This window comes from Neomonachus schauinslandi, chromosome 3 (assembly GCF_002201575.2).
Source record: "Neomonachus schauinslandi chromosome 3, ASM220157v2, whole genome shotgun sequence".
NCBI classification, from domain to species: domain Eukaryota; kingdom Metazoa; phylum Chordata; class Mammalia; order Carnivora; family Phocidae; genus Neomonachus; species Neomonachus schauinslandi.
Window position 1 is genome coordinate 185,322,192 of NC_058405.1, and position 27,686 is coordinate 185,349,877.

The 27,686-nt window shown below is 39.8% G+C and overlaps 1 protein-coding gene across 1 annotated transcript in view; it reads left to right on the forward strand.

The window, feature by feature from the left end:
* The window catches only part of DIS3L2 (DIS3 like 3'-5' exoribonuclease 2), a 349,227-nt gene that overhangs the window by 100,040 nt on the left and 221,501 nt on the right, over positions 1–27,686 (forward strand). Inside the window, exon 7 of the mRNA XM_021690362.2 lies at positions 19,567–19,801. Within this exon, the coding sequence (XP_021546037.2) occupies positions 19,567–19,801 (235 nt within the window). The remainder of the gene's footprint in view (positions 1–19,566; positions 19,802–27,686) is intronic.

Below are 27,686 nucleotides of genomic sequence, written 5' to 3' on the forward strand. Positions count from 1 at the left end.
CTTCCTGGAAATGGCTTCCTACTGTTCCAAGTTTTCTAAGGCTCACTAGTTTACAGCCTTCCTCCTGCTTAAATTGATACGAAGTTAGATAATCTTGTTACTTTTCCTGCATGTGGAAACAGGACCTGGACTCCATCTGTATATGGGCGAATGGGTTTAAAGCCAGGTTGAAATCAATCACTGATCACAAATAATCTTTGGGGTAAAGTATCCACAGATCGAAATACTAAGTGGTTCAAGAAAGCATTTGCAAAATTAAATATGGTAGGTTATGACAGTTAAATGCATGTAAACATGTTTGATCCATAAAACATTTTTATTCATGCCTGTTTTTTTAAAATAGCTTTTTAACTTAAAGACTTTTTCTTTTTTATATCTCTGATTCTGAGTTCATAGTATTGTATTTTGGGAAAGCTAGAAATATTAAATAGTGCTTCTAGGGTAAAGCATCTGTCAGTATTTCCATTATAAAATACAATTTTAAAGGGTTTAAAAGTCAGCTGTAAAAATTTGTTCTTGGCCGATACTTTGTATACAAAAATTTCTGCCCAGGATAATTTTCAGAAGAATTTTTTAGTGGCATAAACTGTGAGGTTATATAGCCGAACTAGCTTACACTGAACTCATTTTTTATGCTTCTATCAAGGTAGGGGAAAGATGACAGCTTTTAAAACGATTCAAATAAAACAGTATGAAAATTGTATTTCCAGCCTTATGCTCTTAGAAAATTGTTGGTTAAAAAAATGTTACTCTACCATCAGAAGACTCACCACTGGCTTAAATATCAAAAATAATAGTACCACCAAAATCAGCATAAGCCCCAAATTTAAATGACTTCAGGATAACTCTTTTAAGACCAGATTTTAGCAGCTGATTTTGAAAGCCATATCTGGGGCTGCTCATTTTGTAACCCCAAAGAGATTCTTTTGGGCCCCTCTTGTTGAAATATAGTTGTTTGTTACTTGGGCTTAGCTATCTGCAAAGCAAGGAATAAAGTGCTAATGGAAAAGCAAAGACAAGTTTCTTGCATGATTGGAGACCAGCCCAGTGAAGCTAGAGAGCTTCTTGTTAATGTAACTTTGTTCCTAAAGCTTTGGGCAAGTCTTAGCTTGAAAAGATTCACCATAATGTAGATAAGCTCCTTGCTTTTATACTATTGTGAACACACATGCACATACAGTTCTGCACATTACAGCTTGTGGCCAGGTTTCTCTTTTTATTCTTTTCCACTTGTTCAAAGTTAAATCTCATAAGCAGATTACCTCCAGGGATAATTTTATATGTGGCAGCCAGACCAGTCTCAGGGTTCACAATAGCCTCCTCTGTCGTGTCAGCTTCCGAACCACAGAAGTGTAGTTTGTGTGCGTAGAACCCACAGGGGGCATTTGAGATCTTGTCAGATTTGAAATGAAACATGACTTGATGTGAAATATAAATTGGAAATTGAAAATTGTATTGGAGTTGTTCAGAAGTACAGTCTTCATGGTAGGTAAGGAACTACTTCATTAGTGAAAGATAGCCCCCCCCCCCCCATCATTGTAAAGTAATGATGATGCTGTACTGTATACCATATTTAGGGCCAAATAAAGTAAAAAGAACAACAACACTTTAGTTTTTGCTCTTAAAGAAAACAACTTCCTTAGACAAATATATCAAGTCAGTGTTTATTCAAAGGTCTTGGGAAATTTGCTTTAGATTCATAGAGTCGTCTTGTCTACTTGTTTGGGGGCCTCTAGCGCTGGGTGTGCTGGAGGTAGAAGAAAGCCTGCCCTTGCTGTTCTCACCATCTTTTATGTGCCCTTCCTTGGTCATCTCAGCAGGAAGCAGTCATTCCTTTCACTGCCCAGAGTTTATGCCATTTGAATGATGTATACTTTTGGTTACAGATATTTGGGGATGTGCCCTGTGGGTCCTACTTATTTCCAGGTATTAGTAGCCTGGTACTAGTGATGATATTTTTGAGTATTTTGTTAAGAATTAAGTGTCACCTCACTGTAAGGAGGGGTTATTTAATGCCTAGTAGATGCCTGTCAACATTATAAGGTTTTGATAAATGTTTATTGGATTTCAGATTTTGGCAGAACGAAAAATATTTGATATCATCAGTTGATTACCTTGGCTCATGCTTTCCATGTTTTAGTTGAGTTTTTGTTCCCCCGTGCTAATAGATGCTAAGCTTGTTTGGCTTGGGTACAAAGGAGATTTATTTGGTTCACATATTTATATACAGTAAAATTCTCCCTTTTTAGCATTCAGTTCTATGAATTTTAAAAGCCGTATAGATTTGTGTAACCTCTCTCATAGTCAAGATAGAAAACAGTCCCATCATACCCCAGATTCCCTGCATCCCTTTTTAGTCTGCACTTCCTCTTACCCCACAGCCCTTGCCAATCACTAATCTGTTTTATGTCCCTATGGGTTTGCCTTTTGTAGAAATGTCATATAAATGGAATTATTTTGAGTCTGGCCTTTTTCTATTAGCATAATGCATTTGAGATCCATCCATATTGTTGAATACTATTCCACTGTATAGATGTCCCAGAGTTTGTTTACCCATCCACCAGTTGAAGGACACTTGGATTATTTTCATTTTTTTTGACCTTTAAGAATAAAACTTCTGTGACCACTGCTGTACATGTCTTTGTATAGACATATGTTTTTATTTCTCTTGGTTAAATAGCCAGAAGTAGAATCGCTGGATCATACGGTAAGCGTGTTTGTCTTTATAAGAAACCATGAAGCTGTTTCCCAGGGTAGTTGTACCATTTTTTACTCCTATTAAAAATGTATGAGAGAATCAGTTTTTCCACATCCTCAGCAGGACATAGTAGTATAGTTTTAAACCATCTCGGTGGGCCCATAGGAGTATTGATTTTTGTTGTTGTAGTTGTTTGTTATCTTTTGTTTTGCATTTCCCTGGTGACAGAATGATGCTTGAACAGTTTTTTGGTGTGTGTTCATTGGCCATTTATATATAGTCTTTTCTGAAATGTCTGTGCCAGTCTTTTACCCAATTATTAAATTGGTTTGTCCTTGTACTAATGACTTTAGACTTTATAGAATATGAATGAAAGTCCTTTGAAAAAATAAAGTCCTTTGACATGTATAAATGTTGTTTTTATATATATTTATATTGTTTTATTTTTATTTGGTTAAATATCTATGATTGGGGATTTGTTTATTTCTCCCTCTACTTTTGTCAGTTTTTGCTTCATCCAGTTTGAGGCATTTTTATTAGGTGCATATACATTTACAAACATTATATTTTACTAATGCATTGGCTCTTTCATTAACACAAAATATTCTTCCTTGACCCCTGTAATATCTTCTTAAAAAAAATTTGACTCTGATATTAATATAACTACTCCAGTTTTATGAGAATGTTTTCAAAGAATGGAAATGATAGGGCGCCTGGGTGGCTCAGTTGGTTAAGCGACTGCCTTCGGCGCAGGTCATGGTCCCGGGGTCCTGGGATTGAGTCCTGCATCGGGCTCCCTGCTCTGCGGGGAGCCTGCTTCTCCCTCTCCCACTCCCCCTGCTTGTGTTCCCTCTCTCGCTGTGTCTCTCTCTGTCAAATAAATAAATAAAATCTTTAAAAAAAAAAAAAAAGAATGGAAATGATAGAGAACATCGCCATGTGGATATTGGAAAGGTTTATCATAGAGAGGGAGGGAGAAATGAAATAGTGTTGGGGGGGGGAAGGTATTACCCAGTAAGCAAAGCCCTCAAGGCAAGAAATAGTATTCAAAGCTAGATCACTCTGTCTGTGGCTTCAGGCGAGAAGAAGGAAAGGATAATTGCAGACACAAGTAGATTTTTAGAATTGGCTGTACTTTAAATCATTTTAAAATCTAGCAGTACGTACAAAGTTTACAGTATGCCAGCAACCACTAATCAGAGAAATGTGGTTTCAGTTTTTATTATCAATATATGAAGGTGGTAGTTCAGATGTTGGCTGACTTTTTAGATGATTGTGGTTAATCTAATAGTAAACTGTCTGTATGGAACATCATTAGGCTCTTGGGTTGTACCCCTTATATTAATGTTCTGAATCTCTCTTGTTCTGAAAAATTTTCATTGTATACTGTGTGGTTTTCTGAAATGGTCTGCAAATTGAGCTTATTTTTCAGTGAGGTCCAGGATATTGAAGTATGTCAAGGATGTGAAATCCATTTTGCTGGAGATTGGTGTGATGTGAAGGAATCTGAGGTCAGATACTGCAGCTCTGTCTATACATGTAAAAATTTTAAATACAGATAATCTTCATTTGACATTTGTTCTACATTCATGACCATGTTGTTTAAACTTTTTGGGTATTTTCTTTCCTGCATGATGTTACATCCATGCTTTGATTTCATATCAAAAATTGTTATGATTCTGAAAGGGGAATGATCCTTGATTCAGGGAAATAGTTGGAAATTATATCAGTAGGCTTCTGTGAAGAAATATAGCTAATTGTTTTTTTTAAAAAAGAGCCCTGCTTTGAACCTTTCTTTCTTTCTTTTTCTTTCTTTCTTCTTTTTTTTTTTGGTAGGCTCCATGCCCAGCATGGAGTCCAACACGGTGCTTAAACTCATGACCCTGAGATAAGACCTGAGCTGAGATCAAGAGTCAGATGCTTAACCGACTGAGCCACCCAGGCACCCCCATACTTTGAGCATTTCTAAGGAGACTTTAGCTTTATTTTTTTTACTAGAATTGAAAAATTGGCCACATTTCTCAGATACAGGGATGTATCAGTCTAATCCACCTCCTTGTCCTAGTGATTGATTCATGAATGGACATGTGACCCCAATCAACCCAAGCAGGGTACTCCTGGGACTTATTTGCGGAGCATCTGTGTAAGAATTGCTCCCTTCCCCCCCCCCACACACACCGGGTCTCTAAGAAGATAGGATATAATTCTGAAGCTACTGGAATCCTTCTTTACACTATCAGGAGGAGGCTGCCCTGGTAATGGAGCTAATATTGAGGGCATCTGAACTCACACACACACACACTCTCTCTCTCTCTCTCTCTCACAAATACCAGGTGAGCCTCACAATCTGATAGGTAGATTCAATTATATAAGCTAATAAGTTACTTAAAAAGAGCCAATTCAAGTTGTTTTTTCATTTCTTTTCGCTAAATTAGTCATTATTAATACATTGAGTATGTTTTAGAGACTTAGGTCAAAAATACAGTAAAGATTCAGATTCAAAAGAAAGCAGTCACTATGTACAGAGTTACATGTACCTGTATACATTCTTTCACTAAATCTCAATGATTATTCCTTCCATAGACTCTGTTCTTGGAAGGTCTTTCATCCAGTTCTTTCTTGGGAACTCTTCCCTAGGGTCTGCTTTCCCAGATTTGCTTCTATCCAGCTTCTTGTTTGACTTTTCTGTATTTGTGTCTGAGCTTCAGAACTTGGTGAGACATTCTGCCAAATTCTATTCCCTATCTCTCTGCTCATTTCTGGCATCAAAATATTTAATACCGTGCTACCAAAATTACTCTAGTTGGATTCTACTGTGTTTTGTGAACTATGTCTCCTCTAAGGTGAAGCATACCTGCTTCTTTTTCTCCTTGGTGACTAGGTCAAGAGGCTTGGTTGTACCAGAGTTAGGTTGTGGTTGGTTAGTTGCTTGCAGTGGCCGTGCAGAAGAGGAGTGAGGGTACATGACACAGGACACCCATAATTCTGTTTCAAGTACCATGATCTCTTAGGAACAGTGTCCAGAGACCCTAAACCCTGACTAGTCAGACTTTTGCACTCTTCCTCTCCTACAAACCAAGCCTGGTCTGCACAGCTTGATCTGCTCCTTGACAGATACAGATCATTTCTGCAAGAGCCCTTTTACCTTTTTTTCTTAAAATATTTAAAACAGGGGCGCCTGGGTGGCTCAGTCATTAAGCATCTGCCTTTGGCTCAGGTCATAGTCCCAGGGTCCTGGGATCGAGCTCTGCATGGGGCTCCCTGCTCAGCGGGAAGCCTGCTTCTCCTTCTCCCACTCCCCCTGCTTGTGTTCCCTCTCTCGCTGTGTCTTTTTCTGTCAAATAAATAAAATCTTTAAAAAATATTTAAAACAAAATTGAACCATTTTTAAAGGGAGTTGTATTAGTTTTCCTTACTGCAGTCACAGATAAATAGAGGGAGACAGATCCTGCTGTTCTAAGTTGATAGAAGCCTGTTTTTGAGTTGTGATCTAAGCGAGGGAAGGAGTTGCAGTGGCCTGTGAATGGTATATAGTAGAAGGGATTGGCAGGTAAGATTCAAATGGTCTAAAAAGGTCAGTGGACATTCAAAAGGTCTTTGAATGGTAAGCCCCAAAACAGAAAATTAGTTTCTCTAGGGAAGGGAAACCCATGGAAAATTTTTGAATAAGAAGGTAATTTAATGAGATTTTTCTTTTCTTTCTTTTTTTTTTGGTAAGATGGAGCATGAGAATACCAGGGAATTTGTAGAGATATAAGAGCACTTGTAAAAAGACAAGTGAAGGATTTGGGGAAGCAGTATGTTCAGCAATTGGGAAGAGTGAATGTGGTTGTGAGGTTTTGAGTTTGCAAGGCCGGGAAGAAAGTGGTAATGGTGTTGGAAAGAGAAAGAACAGAAAAGGGGAGTGCTTTGAGGGGAAGACCAGGGTGGTTTTTGATGTTTTGAGTTTAAGGTGATAGTAACACTTTAAGATGGGATCATATAGGAGGCATTATGTTAGGTACCATATTAAGTGCTCGGAATATAATAGTGAACAAAGAGGCCAAGTCCTTGCCTTTTTGGAGTTTGCGTTTCACTGGGAAAGATATAATGGTGTAAATAAAATACTATGTGTAGCATGCTCTATAGTGATTAGTACTAAAGGGGAAAATAAATAAGAGAGATACGTGTTTTGGGGATGGGGTTGAGATTTTATTTATTTTATTTTTTAGAAATTTATTTATTTATTTTAGAGAAAGAGAGGGCATGTGGGAGTGGCAGACGGAGAGGGAGAGAGAACCTCAAGCAGACTCCACACTGAGTGCAGGGCTGGATGTGAGGCTCAGTCTCATGACTGTGAGAATACAACCTGAGCCAAAACCCAGAGTCGGATGCTTAACCAGCTGCACCACCCAGGCACCCCTGGGGTTGAAATTTTAAATAGGGCAACCAAAGAGGGCCTCCTTGAGAAGATGCCTTTGAGTAAGAATGGAAAGAAGTGAGGGAGCTATCCTTGTGGAGATCTTGGGGAACAGCAAATATGTACCTGCCATGTTCAAGGAATAGCAAAGAGCTGAAGCAGAAGAGTAGCTGGCGATGAGGTCAGAGGGCTCATGGGGTAGGAATATGGGTCAGGGAGGGCCTGTGTATCAGTCAGTATTTGAGTTTTAGCTCTAATGGAGGTGGAAAGCCTTGGAGGATTTAGAGCAAAGAATTTGACATGATAGGGCTTACATTTCATAGGCTCACTCTGCTGTGTTGGGAACAGACGGAAAGAGTGAGAGAGTAGAAGCAGGGAGACCCCTTACAAGGCTTTTACCTATATTCAGGTGACAGATGATGGGGCCTGAACTAGGGTGGTGGTCATGGTAGCCATGGAGATAGAGTTGATAGGATGAGCTAACAGATGTGATGGTGGGGTGTGGGTGTATATGTGTGTGTGTGTGAGAGAGAGAGAGAGAGAGAGAGAGAGAGAGAGAGAAGGGAGGAAGGAGTTGATTGATTAAAAAAGGTAAAGAATTTTTTGCCTGAGTAACCAGTAGAATGGAAATAGTTTGTTCTGTTCCTGTAAACTAAATAAAAAGGTACTTTTGAATGAACTACCTTAGGCAAACAAAGTTCCCAATAACACATATGCCTTTAAGAATGTAATATGTCTTTAAAATGATATGTCCATGGTCATACTTTATAATGAAAGAAGCTTATTGGCAAGCCTTGTCAAGAACTCCCTGTGGAAATATCAATTGCTTTTCCTGGCTCCAAAGTATTTCCTGAACAGTGTATTATACTGTGTCCCAAGTGTACCATTAAGGGATTTGAAAGTTTGTTAAAACATGTGTGGCAAGTGAGTGCTGTCATTTAAGCCCAGCCAGAGGAGCCAAAAAATGAAAAGCAGCTCCTAGGTGGACTTCATGACATGCATTAGCTCTGAATCAGAGGCTCAGGTAGTGGGGAAGGCAGGGCATTATGTCCTTCCACATAGCCTCCAGCTGACACTGTCGTAAACAGCCCTTAGAGCAGAAAGCGCCTGGAGACATAGGTATATGTAAATCTTTTGGAAAAGCTCCGTTATACCAAGTGGGTAGTAACCCCCTGCCCCTGGGGAATGTAATAGAATTTATTTGCTTGGAACAGAAGTTTCCAGTGCTAATATGGACTTGCTCTTTTTTTTATGAGGTAACATAGCACTTTTCAAAGATGACTTTTATGTTTAAGGAAGGGTTTTTCTTTATCAGTAAACGGGAAAACTATGAAATGTTTCATGCTTGGAGTTTGGGTAAGCCAGCATGATGAAAATGTTACTTGGCAGTTTTATTTAGGATTCCACTGGACTTGTTTCATTACAGGAATTCTTTCTGTTGCTCCTCAGTTTTGAAATACGGTATATTAATTATAAAAGGAAGGGAAAGAGACATCTAATCAATATCAGAGTGACTAGTTGCTTGATTCTGGTTAATTTCACTTGTGCTTTGCAGGTGATGTAAATGTACCTTTCTGAGGGATGGATTGGTACTTCACAACTCTGCGGCAATCCGGAAATACCCCTGGAGGCTGTGCCCGGATCTGGGCTTTCTCTTTTTTATCCAGGCATTTGCGATTTTTCTTGCTAAAACTATTGTTTTCAAATTGGGGAATTAAGTTTATGGTTATATTGAAACTGGAGTTGTAATTTAGATATGAAGGCCTGGAATTATTTTAGAAAAGTGCATTTATTTAAATGTCTTCCAGATTTACTCATTTGCTTTTGTATTTATATTTGCGTCTTATGGTGATAAGTTTCACCTGTGATAAAGTAACTGATGACTTTGTCCTGGTTTGCAGACAGTGCGTTCACGGAGGGCAGTGCAGGATATTGCAGTATCAAGTAGACAGGCATCTGAATTTAGCTGGCTCTTGCTGCTTGGTAGTTATTTTATTCATTTCTTGTAATTTTTTAAAGAATGCTTCTTTTATAATTGATTCAAGTCTTTCTCGTTTTCTTTGGAAGAAAAGGAAACAAATATTTATTGAGCATGTTTTAAATCCCAAGCATCTTAGAATCCTCAGGGGAATATAAAAAATGAATGTGATGTGGTTTGCTGTCTGATGGAAGAGAGAAATATGCAAACAAATAAATGGAATATAGCCTGATCAAGAAATCTTATAATGAAAGAATAATTAAGGAATAGCAGCGGAACAAAGGAAAGAAATAGAACATTTTTCTTAAGAGAGGGAGGTTACTCAGAGAAGCATTCACCCAAGAGCTGGATCTTGAATTTTGAGTATTTTCCGGCTGGCAAAAGACGTAGAGGCATTTCATGCAGTGGATGTTTGTGGTGGGAGCTGTATGTGCAAAGCTCACTCTGTTGGTGGGAAATCTCCCATAGGAGTGTCCAGGACTAAGGGCACTGGACGTAGAATCCTAGATCTGTGTGCATGTCACAGCTCTGCCATTTAGGAGCTATTTTTTCCTCTTTGAGATGGACATAATTACTCTTCCATGTATCAATCAGGGTCTTTGTGGGATCAAATCAGTTAATATGTGAAATGCACAGGGAAGATTGTGCATGAAGAGTATGAGGAGTGGTGGGATGCCTGGGTGGCTCGTCGTTGTTTAAGCATCTGACTCTGATCTCAGCTCAGGGTTGTGAATTCAAGCCTGGCGTTGGGCTCCATGCTGGGCTTGGAGCCTTCTTAAAAAAAAAAAACAAAAAAAACCCATGAAGAGTCACAATAAAAGCCTTAGTGTTTAACATATTCATAATTATATTTAAATTCTCTCTGCTTCACTAACTCATGTTCCTTGTTGAACCCTCTCTAAGTGAGTCTTTTTTGGGGCGCATGGGTGGCTCAGTTGGTTAAGCATCTGCCTTCAGCTCAGGTCATGATCCCAGGGTCCTGGGATCGAGTCTTGCATTGGGCTCCCTGCTCAGCAGGGAGTCTGCTTCTCCCTCTGACCCTCTCCCCCACTTATGCTGGCTCGGTCTCTCTCTCTCAAAAATAAATAAATTTAAAACAATCTTTAAAAAAAAAAATGAGTCTCTTCTCAGGGCTCTATTCTCAGCTTCTCTTTTCAGTTGATACATGGCCCTCGGACACATTTGCTTAATTGTCATCCCACTGTGTTTAGCTCCCTAATCTTTTAGTTTCTGCCTTCCAGTACACTCTTCCCATCTCCAGACCTATATTTCCAGCTACCACCTGGATGTTCCTCACCACCTTCAACTTTTTGGGTTTAAGGACTAGATTTGTTTTCCCTTAAACAAATATTAAACTCCAGACACCTGTGCAAAGAGATTTTTCATAAATTGCCAGTTCCACAATGACCTTATAATATTGGATACTCTTGTCCTCATTTTAAAGATAATAAAACAGATTCAGAGAGATTAAATAACTTTCCCAAAGTGCTATCGCTATTAAGTGGCAGAGCCGTGATGCAAGCCCAGTTGTGTTGACTAGAGTTCCTGATATTTACCACTTTTTCCTACTTCCCCACTTCATTAACTTTATGCTAAAGACCAGACTCATTAAATTGGCATTTGGGTCTCTTTGCATCTGCTTCTTCATCCTTCTTTCTCACTCTTACTGTACTTTGTCACCATTACTTGCCTTTACTTTGCCAAAGGCAAATTTGCATTTTATCTCCTTGCCTTTGCACAAATGTCCTTTCCCAATTTTGTCTTCTCTCTCTTTTTTTAAAGATTTTATTTGTTTATTTGTTTATGGGATGCCTGGGTGACTCAGTTGTTAAGGGTCTGTCTCTAGCTCAGGACATGATCCCAGGACTGCGGGATCATGACCTGAGCCAAAGGCAGACGCTTAACCGACTGAGCCACCCAGGCACCCCTGTCTTCTCTTTTTTCATGTGTTCACCTGTCAGAATCTGGATAGAGGCAGGACAGCGTATTGGTATAAGCCTGTGCAGGAATCCAGTGGTTCTGTTTTCTACTTCACTGAACAGTTTACAAGCAGACCAGCAGTGTATTTTTGTACATTCTTGCTAACATTTGGTATTGTCTGGATTTTTAGTTCTTGCCTATCTGTAGTTTTATAGTGATATCTCATTATAGTTTTAATTTGCATTTCTCTGATGACTCATGAGGCTGAGCACTTTTCCATCTTTATTGGCTATTAGGCTATTTTGTAAAGTGCCTTTAAGCCTTTTCCCCATTTCTCTGTTGGATTGTCTATCTTTCATTGAGCTGTGGGAGTTTTTTTATGTATTCTGGATATGAGCACATCTATGGCTTATCTTTAAAATTTCTTTTAGGAGTGCCTGGGTGGCTTAGTCAGCTAAGCATCTGCCTTTGGCTCAGGTCATGATTCCAGGGTCCTGGGATGGAGCCCCACGTTGGGCTCCCTGCTCAGCAGGGAGTCTGTTTCTTCCTCTGCCCTCCCCCCTCTGCTCTCTCAAATAAATAAATGAAATCTTAAAAAAATAAAATTTCTTTTATATCATCTTAGGATAATATATTATCTTAGGAAAAAAATTATTTTACTGGAGTTGAACTTATTATTTTTTGTGGCATTGCTTTTTTTTTTTAAGATTTTATTTATTTATTTGAGAGAGAGAATGAGATAGAGAGAGCATGAGAGGGGGGAGGGTCAGAGGGCGAAGCAGGCTCCCCGCTGAGCAAGCAGGGAGCCCGATGCGGGACTCGATCCCGGGACTCCAGGATCATGACCTGAGCTGAAGGCAGTGGCTTTAACCAACTGAGCCACCCAGGCGCCCCTGTGGCATTGCTTTTTATGTTTAATATGTGTTTTCCTATATTTTCTCATATATTATTTCCTAAAATTCTGCCAGGCTTTTAGAGTAGTGTCTTCCTTAGCCATTTTCCACTTACACAGTTTCATAGGGTCTCTGATTCAACAAACATTCTTGTCTTCGAAGTAGGGGGATTCTACAAAGCATTTTGTCATTTCTTTGCTAACACAGGGGTTATATTTCTCTTAAAGTACAAAAGTCATGCTACACCCACCCTCCTTTTCCAAAAGGTGTGTCTCTTTCTCTCATGTGCTCTGAACTCAAGATTCTGGGCTTAGGCCTCTTTCCTATTCCTTTCAATGGTAAACTTCTCATGGCCTCCCCTTAATTTCATCCTAATGGTTGTCAGGGTTCCTCCTTGGTACTACTGAAAAGGCCAGATTACTGCTCTCCATCCCACAGAGCACATAAGGATTATAGCCTGATGGAGAAATGGGATCATCCATCTTTTTCTCTCCTCGCACAGCCAAACTACTCTGTCCCCAGTTTTACGTTCTAAAAGGAGACAATAGGTAGAGGACAGACTTATCCTTGGTAAAACTAACTGAAGGGTATATCTGACAGACATTTCTGTGTGTATGTGTATGTGCATTTGTGTTTGGGAGGGAGGGTTTAAGGAAATCAAAATTATTAAGTATTGTAGAGTGCTATTATTTCTTGAGCATTTTTCGTAGCTTCAAGTGATACTTATTTCATATTTCTATGCCCCAGTTGATATCTGTGTATATTTTCCTTGTTTATTTTTATTAGCAGGGTTTATGTGATGCTCATCCTACCCTGTTCATGGAACAAGACTGAGAGTGATAAAGTTCTGTGTGACGCAGTGATTTGCTTCCCTCACTAATCCGTTTCTGTCCTGTCCTCCAGAGACTAGACTAAACCTCCAAGGGAGAATAATCCCAGGTGCAGCATGCACTCGGAATAATAAGTGCAGTCAGCTGCCTCACTCTCAGGTCTGTGGAGGAACCCAGAGGAATTTTTAAAGTCCTCAGTTAACAGGTCAGTAATAAATCCATTTTCCTCAGGCCCACTTCCTTTCACTCTGAGCCCAGAGCTCCAAAATATTGACCGACCTGAACTGGTGGCCTTCGACACCAGACCCTTGACTCTCCTCTCTTGTGCTTGCTTGTGGAATGTTTTCTTTCTATTTGTAGATGTGCATTTTTCTGTGGAGGAAGGGTTTACAGCTTTCATCTGATTCTCAGAGGCATCTGCTAAACTTCAGAGTTGAGAACCACTGAACTGGACTTTTCAACATTTTCAAGGTCAATTCCACAGAAGAAGGCCTCTTATTTTACAGATGTAAGGAAAATTGAGCTACTGGTTTCCAACCCACATACTCTTGTGTCTGGAAACTGTTCTGAACGTTCTTTAGCATTCCGATTGTCTTTTATATTCATTTTTTCATTTTTTTAGCCCATTTATCTACCTGTTTACTTATCAAATACGGAGCACCTAGATTGATTATACAAGTTGCTATAGAATATACAAAGATATATAAGCTACAACTGGCAAGCATATAGTGTTAACAGATGAGGTAAATCCTATATGTAGATAACACTAATACAGTGATGAAATTGTGAAGTGCCAGAGAAGGGGTAGCTTATATATCTTTGTATAGATATATACAGATAGACTCCGAACAAGTTATTTCCTAATTAATTGCTGTATTCATTTAACATATATTTGAGTGGCTACTAAATGTACTCTTGGAATATAACAGTGAATAAAATAGCCACTGTGCTCATGAAACGTACCTTCTAGTTGGGAGACAGAAAGTACGTAAGTGTGTAATCTACTGTCAGGTAGAGATAAGTACAGTGATGAAAAATGAAGCAGAGTAAGAGGATAGAGCAATGACAGCCAGGTGGGGCTGTTTCAGTTAATGTGATCAGGAAAGGCCTCTCTGAGAGAAGGACATTTGGGGTGAGACCTGAACAAAATAAAGAGATCAAGTTTTCCAGATTGAGGGAATAGCAATGCAAGAACTTCAGGATGGAAGGTTTTAGTATTCTAGGAATAACAACAAGATCTCTAGATTGGAGTGTAATTTGTAAAGGAAAAAGTTACAGAAAATGAGAATGGAACAATAATATGGGCCTGGTTTGACAAGGCCTTGTGGCATGGCGATAGAACGATGTTGGGAAGCCACTGGGAGAATGACATGATCTGATTTATGTTTAAAAGATCACTCTAGGGTGCCTGGGTCTGCCTTCGGCTCAGGTCATGATCCAGGGTCCTGGGATTGAGTCCCGCATTGGGCTCCCTGCCCCTTGGGGAGCCTGCTTCTCCCTCTGCCTCTCTCTGTTTCTCTGTCTCTCATGAATAAATAAATAAAATCTTTAAAAAAAAAAAAAAGATCACTCTAGCTGCTTTGGTCCAAATGGAAATCAGGAGACCGGTTATCTCAGCAAGGAGATAAAGGTTGCTTGTGCAGTAATAGTGCCAATGGCAAAAAGAAATATTTAAAGGAAGGGCCAGTGGGCTCTTCCAATGGATTGGATGTGGGGCCTGAGAGGAGGATGGCATAGTGTGGTGCCATCTGCTGAGAAAGCAGATGCTGGGAGAGGAGTGGGTTCTGGGCGGGGAGCAAGGGTTCTCTTGTTCGAAGTGCCAACTGACATCCAAAAGAAGATGTAAAGTAGGCAGTTGGATATGAGTCTGGCATTCAGGGGAATGGTTGATGCTAGACATTTAATTTGGGGAGTTAATAGGATACAGAGAGATTTAAAGCCCTGAGACAGGATGAAGTCACCTGGCAAGTGAGTGTAAATGGATCCTCCCCCTAGTGTTTAACATGCTCCTATGATCCTGTTTCAGATCAGATTCAAGTTCAATTTGGGGGAAAAATACTTCATGGATAGTGTTATGGACTTACTATTATAGTCCATCAGGAAGCACTGTGGTTCTTTCTCTTCTTAAGTATTACCACTCTGGTCCATTTATTATAAAACTCCATCCCTATCAGGTTATGAATTAGTTGGTGTTAGCAACCATTGTTGATCATTTCCTGAATCCATTATTTCAATAGGGATGGCAAAATGGTGTTATCGGAAGTCTTTCCTTCCTTCTCAATTAGCTGAAACTCCTCACTAAAAAGATCTTTACCTCATCAACTCTTTGGTTAACCTGAGGTACAGTTTGTACAGGAAAGGTAAGATAAATGCTTGGAATTTTCTAAGATTGACCAGAGAGAGCTTTTTCATGGTGATTCCTGAGTTTTTTTAATAAGACCCTAGAAGCCTTTGATAGCTTCCTTGTTTTCCTGGTATGACAGGATATTCCAGGTTCATCTTATCTATTTCCTGCTCCAGACTTGAATTAGCCATTTCTCTAAGGGTCCTGCAACCCTTACTCTTAACCAGTGTGTGATATGGAGTAGTTTTAGGATGTTTTTTGTATTCTGTGGTCTTATGGTGATCTTTTTTTCTCAGAATATATTCCTGTTCTTGTGTGTACTGGTTTAACAAAATAGAATGAACATACTTTTAAAATGCAACATTTTAATTTATATATATTTTTTATTTTAGAGAGGGTAGCAGGAAGGGCAGAAAGAAAGGGAGAGCTAGAATCTTAGAATCATGGAGCCCGATGCAGGGCTTGATCTCATGATCTGAGCTGACATCAGGAGTCAGATGCTCAACCGACTGAGCCACCCAGGCGCTCCAATTTATATTTGAATTACACAGTTTTGAATGACTTGATTTATTCATTAAGTCCTGCTTCCTTACAACATTTTTTAATTTAGTAACTCAAAAGTGAATTTAATGCCCAAAATACTACTTCTTGAATATAACTAATCTAAACCATGGAGATTATCATAAAGTCAGAACTGGGCTGATTTTAAAATGTGCTATACAATCAGGCTTGGCATACTCTGGTTATTGCTCTCCCCTGCTCTCCTCTTCCCATTGACTTTTATTTGAACTTTTTTTTTTTTTAATAGTTTGATACATGTTAAACTTTTATTTATCTGGAAGAAAAATGTCATTTTGTTGAGTTATGTTTTAGCTGAAAATTGGCTAAAAAATGATTTACAGTATTTGATACCTTGTTTTTGTTTTTTGTATTTTTTTTTTTTAAGATTTTATTTATTTGACAGAGAGAGACACACCGAGAGAGGGAACACAAGCAGGGGGAGTGGGAGAGGGAGAAGCAGGCTTCCCGCTGGGCAGGGAGCCCGATGCGAGGCTCGATCCCAGGACCCTGGGATCATGACCTGAGCCGAAGGCAGACGCTTAACAACTGAGCCACCCAGGTGCCCTGATACCTTGTTTTTTTTTGTTTTTTGTTTTTAATTTTATTATGTTATGTTAGTCACCATACAATACATCATTAGTTTTTGATGTAGTGATCCATGATCCATTGTTTTTGTATAACACCCAGTGCTCCATGCAGAACATGCCCTCTTTAATACCCGTCACCGGACTAACCAATCCCCCCTCCCCCCTCCCCTCTAAAACCCTGTTTGTTTCTCAGAGTCCATAGTCTCTCCTGGTTCATCTCTCCCTCCAATTCCCCCCCCCCCATTTTTTCCTTCCTTCCCCTAATGTCCTCCATGCTATTCCTTATGTTCCACAAATAAGTGAAACCATATGATAATTGACTTTCTCTGCTTGACTTATTTCACTTAGCATAATCTCTTCCAGTCCCATCCATGTTGATGTAAAAGTTGGGTATTCATCCTTTCTGATGGCTGATTAATAATCCATTGTATATATGGACCACATCTTCTTAATCCATTCATCTGTTGAAGGGCATCTCGGCTCTTTTCACAGTTTGGCTATTGCGGACATTGCTGCTATGAACATTGGGGTGCATATGGCCCTTCTTTTCACTACATCTGTGTCTTTGGGGTAAATACCCAGTAGTGCAATTGCTGGGTCATAGGGTAGCTCTATTTTTAAATTTTTGAGGAACCTCCACACTGTTTTCCAAAGTGGCTGTGTAAGAGGATTCCCCTTTCTCCACAATCTCTCTAACATTTGTTGTTTCTTTCCCTGTCCATTTTTGCCATTCTAAGTGGTGTAAGGTGGTATCTCATTGTGGTTTTGATTTGGATTTCCCTGATGGCTAATGATGATGAACATTTTTTCATGTGTCTGTTAGCCACTTGTATGTCTTCTTCAGAGAAGTGTCTTTTCATATCTTCTGCCCATTTTTGGACTTGATTATTTGTTTTTTGGGTGTTGAGTTTGAGAAGTTCTTTATAGATCTTGGATACCAGCCCTTTATCTGTAGTGTCATTTGCAAATATCTTCTCCCATTCTGTGGGTTGCCTCTTTGTTTTGTTGACTGTTTCCTTTGCTGTGCAGAAGCTTTTTATCTTGATGAACTTTTTATTTGGGAGCCATAGCATAATTCTTAATAAGTAGCAGAATCATGGTGATTACAGAATTCTTGTTATATTTTACACACACATATACATGCATATGGAGAAAGACTACTTTTCACTGTAGGGTAGTTAAGCATTCAAATTTGATAATGTCAGAATTCTGATTCCCCTTGTAAGATTTTCTCCATGGCCTGTGGGAACCAAATCCTTTGTGAAACCATTAGTGGCAGAAATAAATACATAATAGAAACTAACAGCATGGACCCTTTGCTTAACATCTTTCCAGAAGACTGTATGTTACCTGCAAGTCTAACTCTAACACACCAAGCGTTCTCCTTCAGCCCTAGTCCCTCTTCTCTCTGAGAGAAATTGTGTGTGGGAATGATGTAGAAAAAAACAACAGAGCAGTGATCCTGTCATAACCACCATGCTTTAGACACAGAGGGTGCACATATACCTCCTGCCTGTGCTTTGGGCTATTTTTTCAAAGATTTTATTTATTTATTTGAGAGAGAGCACAAGCTGGGGGAGGGACAGAGGGAAAGGGGCAAGCAGACTCTCCACTGAGTGAGGTGCCCGATGCTGGGCTCGAAGCCAGGGCCCTGAGATCAAGACCTGCGCCAAAGTCAGACACTTAACCGACTGAACCACCCAGGTGCCCCATGCTTTGGGCTATTCTGACAACACGCAAGGTGTGTTCACTTTTCGAGGACGGTTGGGGCAGATCTTCCTAAATGCTACTGAATTTGCCAGGCATGTTTAAGAACATTATGACTAGGTTTGCTGATTTGAGTGATGTCAAATTCTTTTTCTTCTCTAACTTGTCAGTGAATTCTCTATTTTTTGAGTGATCTCCTTTGGGTTAGGCATGAAAACAAACCAGACTTATGTGACAGGGCAGAATTGCACAGAGGAGAGCTGGGTTTTATGATGGTATATTAATTTAAAGACTGACTGTGGCTTCCCTCTTCCCTGAGGGAATCTTTTTTGGAGATTTCTGGCCTAGCCAGTTGAATTTTTTTTCTTTTACTATCAAAGAAAAGGAACCTTCAAACTTCTCATAGTGAAAGAATGAACAAATGAATGAATGAATGTGACGAGTCAAAACATGGCAAGAGTTGAAAGAAAATTTCATTATATATATATAGAAATTGGGAATCAAGTTTTCAAAAAATATTATTAAAAGACACAATTTTACTCTGAAAAATTAACTACTGTTTACAAATTTTTGTTTCCACGTTTTCATGAAGTCATTTTTTAAAAAACTTGGGAATATATTCTTAGAATCTTTAGAATACCTTTGTAATATTTTACTTTGATTTTCTGGGTGAATATAATATTCATTGTCTGGGGATGGTTATGTTAATTGGAATCTGTGCCATGAAAATGTTTGGGGAAAGATTTCTTTCAGTAATTTTTTTCTGCCTTGTGTAAGATAAAGATCCCTTATTAAAGGATCTTTGTGTGGTCTAATTCAAATGGTAATCTGGCTTGTTGAAGGTGAACATCTATTTTGAAACTTCAAGGTTAAACTCAGAAAAATGTTAGACCTCTCAAGATTAAGCACATAGAGAAACTGCTACAGAAACCCATAGAAATCAAATGCCATAGAAATCAGACTACTGACATATGACTGTTATTTGACAAACTCATTAAGTGGATTAGTATCTATACTCTTCTCTTTTTTGCTTTACTCTTTTTTTAATTGAAAATATTTGTCATATTATATAATGCTCCATTCTTAGTACTAGTGTAGATATCCATCAGTTGTGTGCTTTCTATACTGATTTCAAGCCTCAAAATGGAGAATTAAGGGCTTTAATTTTTTATGAGAACATTTATAAACTCTTATTTACATTTAATTTTGTTTTTTCTGTCTCATCATTTCCTGTGGCTTCATATGGAACGCAGTAACATACTATGCTGAGTTCTTTTATGCCCTCTGAACATACTCACTGATCCATGTGATGTACCCTTAATGAAGCAGCTTAGTACCTGTGGTATTCAGGGCCTCTAGGGGAGAGCGGATGAACAGGTACATCAGAAAAATGGGGAGTAGATATGGCATTCATCTTGGGCATCTTGAAGAGCTGAGGGCCACCCTGGCACTGCTGGATTGATCGTCTCCATAAGGTAGTCTATGCAGCTGGAAAATAAATACTTTTTTCAAGCTACATGGTGAGTGGCCATTGCTGTGAGCTTCTGAATGTGCATTTTTCCTTTAGGAAAGAAAAATGAGAAAAGAAAAATCTGTTATTTCCCATTCTTCCCTCCAGTGATTTAGCAGAACTTTTCTATTTTCTTCAGGTAATTAAACCAGAGAGCAATGACAAAGAAACAGAAGGTGCCTATGAATTAGATCTCCCTGAGGAGCTCTGTGGAAGCCATCTCCCACAGCAGTCCGTGAAAGGCTATAATGACAGTCCTGATGTCATTATAGAGGCTCAGTTTGATGACAGCGACTCAGAAGATGGACATGGCAACACACAGAATGTTCTGGTTGATGGTGTCAAGAAACTCTCAGTTTGTGTTCATGACAAAGGTGAGTGCTGGATTGCTGTTTGACATTTTATTTTACTAACCTGATTGGTTTAAGAATTGGGATTCTCTGTGCTACAGACTTAATCGCACAGTGCAGTTGGGACCTTCCCAATTTCTAACCAGTGGCGGCTCTTAGGAAGGGGGGATCTTTGACCACTTCGCTGCTGGCTGTGAGGAGGGGCGGGAGATGCTGCTGTGGCCAGTGGATGCTCTTGTCCTTCTCTAATAGGTCTTGAGTTGTGTTGATAGCTAATCTTGAAGTTTCCTGTGATGAGTCCAGTCCACCCCTGTAGCTGATAGGAACAGAATTAAACCGATCTTTCAAATCCACAAAAGCACTTCACTTTACCCTGGATTTTGCTTTAACTCAGTACATTTTAAAAGTATTTTTCATCATTGGTGGTGGGAATGGATCACCTTAAATTTGATAAGTAGATTGTCTTTACAGAGTGTTTCGATTCTAAACCTTGGGGGAAAAAAAGCCAGTCTTACTGTCTGTGATCAAAATCTAAGCCATGTGTCCTCTGGATGCAGAAGAAAGCAGGTCCAAACACATGGGCAAGAAGCTACTGCCAAGGGCCCTAGCTGACCACACGCAGGGAAACCAAAGGGAAAGTAGCAGTGAAAATTGGAATATTTTATTTTTTTATTTTATTTTATTTTATTTTAAAGATTTTATTTATTTGAGAGAGAGAGAATGAGAGACAGAGAGCACGAGAGGGAAGAGGGCAGAGGGAGAAGCAGACCCCCTGCTGAGCAGGGAGCCCGATGGTGGGACTCGATCCCGGGACTCCAGGATCATGACCTGAGCCGAAGGCAGTCGCTTAACCAACTGAGCCACCCAGGCGCCCGAAAATTGGAATATTTTAATGTATAGATTGCTAAGAAGTTTTAAGTGCAGGGGGTATATTTTCCAGCCAAATTGAGTTGTTTTTTTTTTTTTAAAGATTTTATTTATTTATTTGACAGAGAGAGACACAGCGAGAGAGGGAACACAAGCAGGGGGAGAGGGAGAGGGAGAAGCAGGCTTCCCGCTGAGCAGGGAGCCCGATGCGGGGCTCGATCCCAGGACCCTGAGACCATGACCTGAGCTGAAGGCAGACGCTTAACGACTGAGCCACCCAGGCGCCCCCAGCCAAATTGAGTTTTATCTATACTCTGACATGGAAACAGTTGACCTAGCTAGGCCGACTAGGTTATGGGCTTTTTTTAATCAGGAAGAAGTTTCTGGTACTGTCCCCTTGAAAGACTAGAAGAAATGCCAGAAGATGACTAAAAGAGGATGTTCTGTGGACACACTGTGCTAGGGTCTGGTGAGCATGCCTTACTGACATCCTGAAGTAAGCTGGAGGTGATTTCAGGAAGTGACTGCAAATGGATCACCTTGTCTCTTCACTGCTGATGAGGTAGTGACCTGGGGTGGTAAGCATTTTCTGTAAACATGTGTCACTTTTTGGTGCCAAGTACTACTCATTCAGAAGGAATTTCCAACTGTGAAATTCTTTTTGAATGAAGAGACTACTGCTTCGTCAGTGGCCCACCAGGTACACTGACTTGAGGTACCCAGGTTCCTTTTGTTTTGTGGCCTGCTTAGTTAACTAGTGATTTCACTGTTCAGACCCAGCCAATATCAGTTGGATGTTATTCCTTGAAATTTCATTCTTCTGATGTTTTCTCTTTCTTCCTTTAAAAACAGTTGGATACGGTGACCCTCTTCTGAGAGTGCATTTATATTATCATGGCGTCAGTATTGTGAGTCATGTCTTCTCTGTGAAAAGAGAGGGAAATAACCAGGACCCTATGTAGCCAAATCCTCCATCAACAAGATCACCAGGGAGATACTTGCGGGACAAAGCTAGGCAAAGGAGCACTTTAAAACTTACTTATTATTTGGCCCAAAACTACTTCATGGAAGCCTAGCTCTGGTGTTTGGACTTGGCAGACCTCAGGAGCCACTGTTCCCCTGGGCTTCCAAGTGGGATAGCCCTTCCAAAGGGATAAGATGCCCTGATTTCTTGTTAGTGATTGGTACCAATACAAGGGCAAGGAAATATTGATGGATGGGAGTGATGACAGAATTGATGCCGGAGTGGATACTGATAATCTACTTTGCTCTTTGGGAAATTCTGTTGGCAGACCTGCTCTTGATTTGTCCTCTGTTGTAATTCCCCTCCTTCTCTCTTACAAGTAAATATCATTGAGTCCTTACATGTCCACTGTATGCATGTTTTTTTCCTTACTCTTTTTATGATCTTCCTATCTTACTGTTGTTTATATTCCTTCCTTACTAGGCCTGAGGAACAGCCTTATTAGTCCTTCCCTCAGTATGTGGTACAAATTTCTCTTTCCAGCTAGCCTCTAAATAGAGAGTTTGTGAAACCACATGGCTGTTTCTCATTTCTTGCCCTCTTGATATTTAGGAAAATTGCAATTTGCTCTTTTAAAAAATCACAGTGTTTTTAGGATATTTCAACCTGCTTCTCGTCTCTGGGTGATATAAAATCTGGTTACAGTTAGGATGTTGGTACTTTTTGCACCATTTAAGGTTTTGAAATTTGTTATTGAAATAAACCATAACCTTAAGAACATCATAAACTTTTCCTAAGACTTCTAAAGATTTTATTTATTTATTTATTTGAGAGAGAGAGAGAGAGAGAGAGAAACAGCATGAGAGGGGATAGGGTCAGAGGGAGAAGCAGGCTCCCTGCTGAGCCGGGAGCCCGATGTGGGACTCGATCCCAGGACTCCGGGATCATGACCTGAGCCGAAGGCAGTCGCTTAACCAACTGAGCCACCCAGGCGCCCTTTCCTAAGACTTCTAGAAAGGTTCGTTGCTTTGTGTCATAATTGCAAATGGTTATTAATCCTAGTGGTGTTCCACTAGGATTTCATACTGGTGTTCCAAAGAGTGTTTTTTATTTGTTTATTTTTGTTTTAATACCATGTTTTACCTAAAGCAAACATTACCTATTGCATGTGTACGCATTATATATCCCTGTTTGCCCAGGAAACATTCCTGTTTTTACCATAACTACATTTCTCTGGTAAGTGAGCAGATAACCCCAGGGTCTGCAACTAGTACCTATTGTTGCATGAAGAGAAAAGTTTCTCTGGGCACCTCAGACCTACCCAGTAGTTTCTTCTAGGAAGACAGCATGGGTCTGCATCCTTCTCAGCCCCTGAGAGCGGGCCAAAGACCTGGGCCCCTTTTGTAGGTCCAGCCCCACAGGTTCCTGAGGCTGAGCTTTTACCACAGTCCAGGGAGCAATGTTGTCATCAGCACAGAAATCTGCCATCTGGGTAGAGACTGGGGACAACCCAAGTGAATTTTCTTTGGTATCAGATATTTGGGTACTGGTTGCCTGTTAGCAAACTCCAAAGGCTAAAAATCATGATGACGAAGTGGTATTGTATGTAGCTCTGCCTCTTGCATCATCAGGAATTTTAAGAGCAGTTTTGGGGCGCCTGGGTGGCTCAGTTGGTTAAGCGACTGCCTTCGGCTCAGGTCATGATCCTGGCAAGTCCCTGGATCGAGTCCCACGTAGGGCTTCCTGCTCAGCAGGGAGTCTGCCTCTCTCTCTGACCCTCCCCCCTCTCATGCTCTCTATCTCATTCTCTCTCTCAAATAAATAAATAAAATCTTTAAAAAACAACAACAACAAAAAAAGAGCAGTTTTGGCCTCTGAATCTTGGGGATCATGACCTCCTCAGGTTGTGACGTATGTTTCCTGTTCTCTGTCCTAGCTGGGTCTGCCAGAGATCTTGTTCAGTTTTCTGGTCTGGAGACAAGCCTCTGACTAGTCCCCTGATGACTGTGGAGTTGGTGACCCTTTCCCTTCTCCCTTCTGTCTCCTGGCCACCTCTGGCTCTTTTCTGAAGGAAGAATCTGCATGAAATCTAACTACTTCTTTTGGGGCCTGCCCAAGTCAGCTTCAAGATCAGGATGAGACTTTTTTTCTCACTTAAGGTTCATCTCCTTCCGTGACAGGCCTGCTCAGTGCCTGTGTTTAGGTTCTCTTCCCTTGAATGAAAAGTGACTGTATTTCCCTTTGGCTAAGAAAAGCAGACCCATATGATTATTCTCTTGTGATACTTCTAGGTTATTTAAATCCCAAGAATGCTTTCTCCTGACCATGCTTTCTTGGAGCTAAATTTCTTCTGTTTCCAGATTCTGGGATCAGATCTTCCCTAAATGATGATTCGTACAACTAGAAGACAGTTATGTTTGCTTCAGAAATTATATTAAACATTAAATATATAGTAATTTCCTTTCAGAAATGTTTTGAAATCTCATTTAAAAAAAGGTAAAGCCACTCAGTTCCCACCCTGGAATCTCATCATTTATAAAACAACATGCTCAAATGTCAGCGACAGGGAAATTGGGAAACCTGCAAACACATCAACGAATGAATTCAGATTCCAACAGAACATAGTGCTTTACAGCTAATAGCTTGTTTTTCATAGTTCCTGATATTTTCAGAAAAGTTGAAATAAATTTGTTCCCTAAAAAAAAAAGGTAAAGCCATGTCCAGACCTGTGTGAGAAGGTTGCAGTGGCATTTTGGTTTTCCCTGTCTTTTTAGACCAAGTGGCCAATGCAGTCATATCAGGTGTGATTCAGGTAGAGGTATTTGGTCAGGACCTACAGTGTCTAAGGCCCAAAGCCTGTGGTAGACTGGCCATTTCTCCCTGTGAAGTCCCCAAAAGAAATACATGCACAAAGGACAAAGCAAGGCAGAGGAGCAGTTCTTTATTAACTGAGGCTTTGACCCAAAAGCCAGAATGATGACGCCAGCCCAGCTTCCACTAACAAGCCCGAGGCTTCTTACATCTTCTCATTCTTGCCAACAGCTAGAATTATCCAGCTTTCTCTTTTTGTAGTCTAGATTAAGTTCTGTAAATTGCCTTTTCATAGCATTTGCGCTGCTGTTTTTTCAGAGGGAAAGATCTTTACTCTTTTCATCTCTCTTTTTTTTTTAATATTTTATTTTATTTATTAGAGAGAACGAGAGAGAGAGAGAGAGAGCATGAGAGGGGGGGAGGGTCAGAGGGAGAAGCAGACTCCCTACCGAGCAGGGAGCCTGATGCGGGACTCGATCCCAGGACTCCAGGTTCATGACCTGAGCCAAAGGCAGTCGCTTAACCAACTGAGCCACCCAGGCGCCCAATAATCTCATTACATGTTAACATAAATATATTTTTAATGAAAAACACCCATTTTCTAAAATATTTTTTTTTTCCCTAAGATTTTATTTATTTATTCATGAGAGACAGAGAGAGAGAGACAGACAGAGGCAGAGGGAGAAGCAGGTTCCCCGCGGAGCAGGGAGCCCGATGCGGGACTCGATCCCGGGACTCCAGGATCATGACCCGAGCCGAAGGCAGTCGCTCGAACAACTGAGCCACCCAGGCACCCCCTCTTTTCATCTCTTTTATACCGACTGGTCTGTTCAAGTTTTTTTGTGCCAAATTTGGCATAATTTGCTGGGAATTTATCCATTTGAATTTATTAGCCTATAGATAATCCTGATACTCTTTAGTATTTCTTAATAATTTAAGAAATCTTCTTGTGCCTGTACTTTTGCCTCCGTTTTCGTTCTGTATTTTGATTCTTTGAATCTTCTCTCCTTTTTTCTTGATAACTCTTGCTCGTCAAAGATCTATCTTCGTAATCTCTTCAGGGAACATGCGTTTTGGTTGTTTTTTTTTCTCTGTTTATTGTTGGTGATGTTGTTCTGTACACCACTGATATTTGCCCTTATTTTTGTTATTTAATTCTTTATTTTGGGGGTTTGATTTTCCTAACTTCTTGAGTTGAATACTTAGCTTATTACTTTTAGCCTTTCTTGTTTCTTTTGAAATATTTTCAAAGCTATATATTTCCCCCCAAGTACTTCTTTAGCTATAGTCCCTAGATTTTGATGTATAATGTTTTTATTATTAGTTCTAAGTATTTAATTTCCTTTATGATTTCTTCTGTAACTTAATTGTGGCTTGATGTATTTTGAAGTTGTATTGTTAGGTGCATATGGGTATATTAGGATATACCTAGCTATATTTTTATATACCTGCATACCCATATTGTATTTACACATAATAATCACTGATGCTTGCTGAGCATTTACTATGTGCTAGGGCCTAAGTACAGTTAACCCTTGAACAACAATGGGGGATTGGGGGCACTGAGCTCCTATGTAGTCGAAAATCTACATACAACTTTTGACTCCCCCAAAACTCAGCAACTAATGGCCTATTGTTGAGGTGCCTGGTGGCGCAGTCCGTTAAGCGTCCAACTCTTGGTTTTGGCTCAGATCATGATCTCAGGGTCGTAGGATCGAACCCTGCATCAGGCTCTATGCTCCACAAGGCATCTGCTGGAAATTCTCTCTCCCTCTACCTCTGCTCCTCCCACTCGTGCTCTCACTCTCTCTGTCTCTAAAATAAATAAATGAATTTAAAAAAACCCCACAATTATTACTAATAGCCTACTGTTGACTGGAAGCTTTACTGATAACATAAGCAATTGATTAATACATATTTTGTATGTTATATGTACTGTACACTCTGTTCTTACAATAAAGTAAGCTAGAGAAAAGAAAATGTTATTGAGAAAATCATAAAGAAGAGGAAATACATTTACCTTACTATAGTGTATTTATTGAAAAAATTCACATATAAGTGGACCTAAGCAGTTCAAACTCATGTTCAAGGGTCAACTATATTTTATAATTAATCCTCATTATGTTTAATTATTTAATTCTTAGAACATGTCTAGTATCTGTTCCAGGAATATTTAGTAGTATTTATCTCAGAGATACTTGTAGCTTTTTTTTTTTTTTAAGATTTTTTTTTTTTATTTATTTGCGAGAGAGAGAATGAGAGACAGAGAGCATGAGAGGGAGGAGGGTCAGAGGGAGAAGCAGACTCCCTGCTGAGCAGGGAGCCCGATGTGGGACTCGATCCCGGGACTCCAGGATCATGACCTGAGCCGAAGGCAGTCGCTTAACCAACTGAGCCACCCAGGCGCCCAAGATACTTGTAGCTTTTTACTTCCAAAGCGCAGGAACGATACACAGCTGGTAAGTACACTTTAAAAGAATTCCTTGGTAGCTTTTTAAAAAATATCTGTGCTTGGATACCACCCCAGACATTCTGATTCTAGTTGATCTGGTATTTTTAAAAAGTTCTCCAGAGACCGAAGGATTCTACTATTGAGTAGCCAGAATTGAGTAGTTCTAGACTTGTCTTCTTAACCATTATGCTATATATTTCTCCTCATAGCTACCAACACACATAGCAGAGGTTAAACATTTCATGGTGGTTCAACCCTCAGTGTAATAATTTGATTTGGTCAAAGATCATCAGTAGATACTAAAACCATTGAGTAAAAGGTTGTTGGAGACTAGGATATTTACATAGACTCAAGGTATCTTGCCACAGTTGACTTACTACTTAATTACACTGGGCAAAACGTCCTTTTATGGTAGACAGATTTGGTGTCACCACTTTAACAGGTGGTCAAGCTTAACATCACCAGTAGTGTGATGACCTGATATTTTGTGCCTTCTGTTGGGATGTATTGTTATACAATATCATCTGTGAAATAGTCATGCCAAAAATGTTTCCACCTGAATGAATCAAGCTTCTGGCTCTGACTTCTAGTATATTGGAAATACAGGGGATACTGGAACAAGTTAAATGACACCATGGGAGAAATAATAAGATAAATTCAGTATGTGGGACAATCTGTAAGATAACCAGCCTGTACCCTTCAAAAAAAAGTCAGTGTTGTGAAGAATATAAAAACAAGGGGTGGGGGGCGCCTGCGTGGCTCAGTCGTTAAGCGTCTGCCTTCGGCTCAGGTCATGATCCCAGGGTCCTGGGATC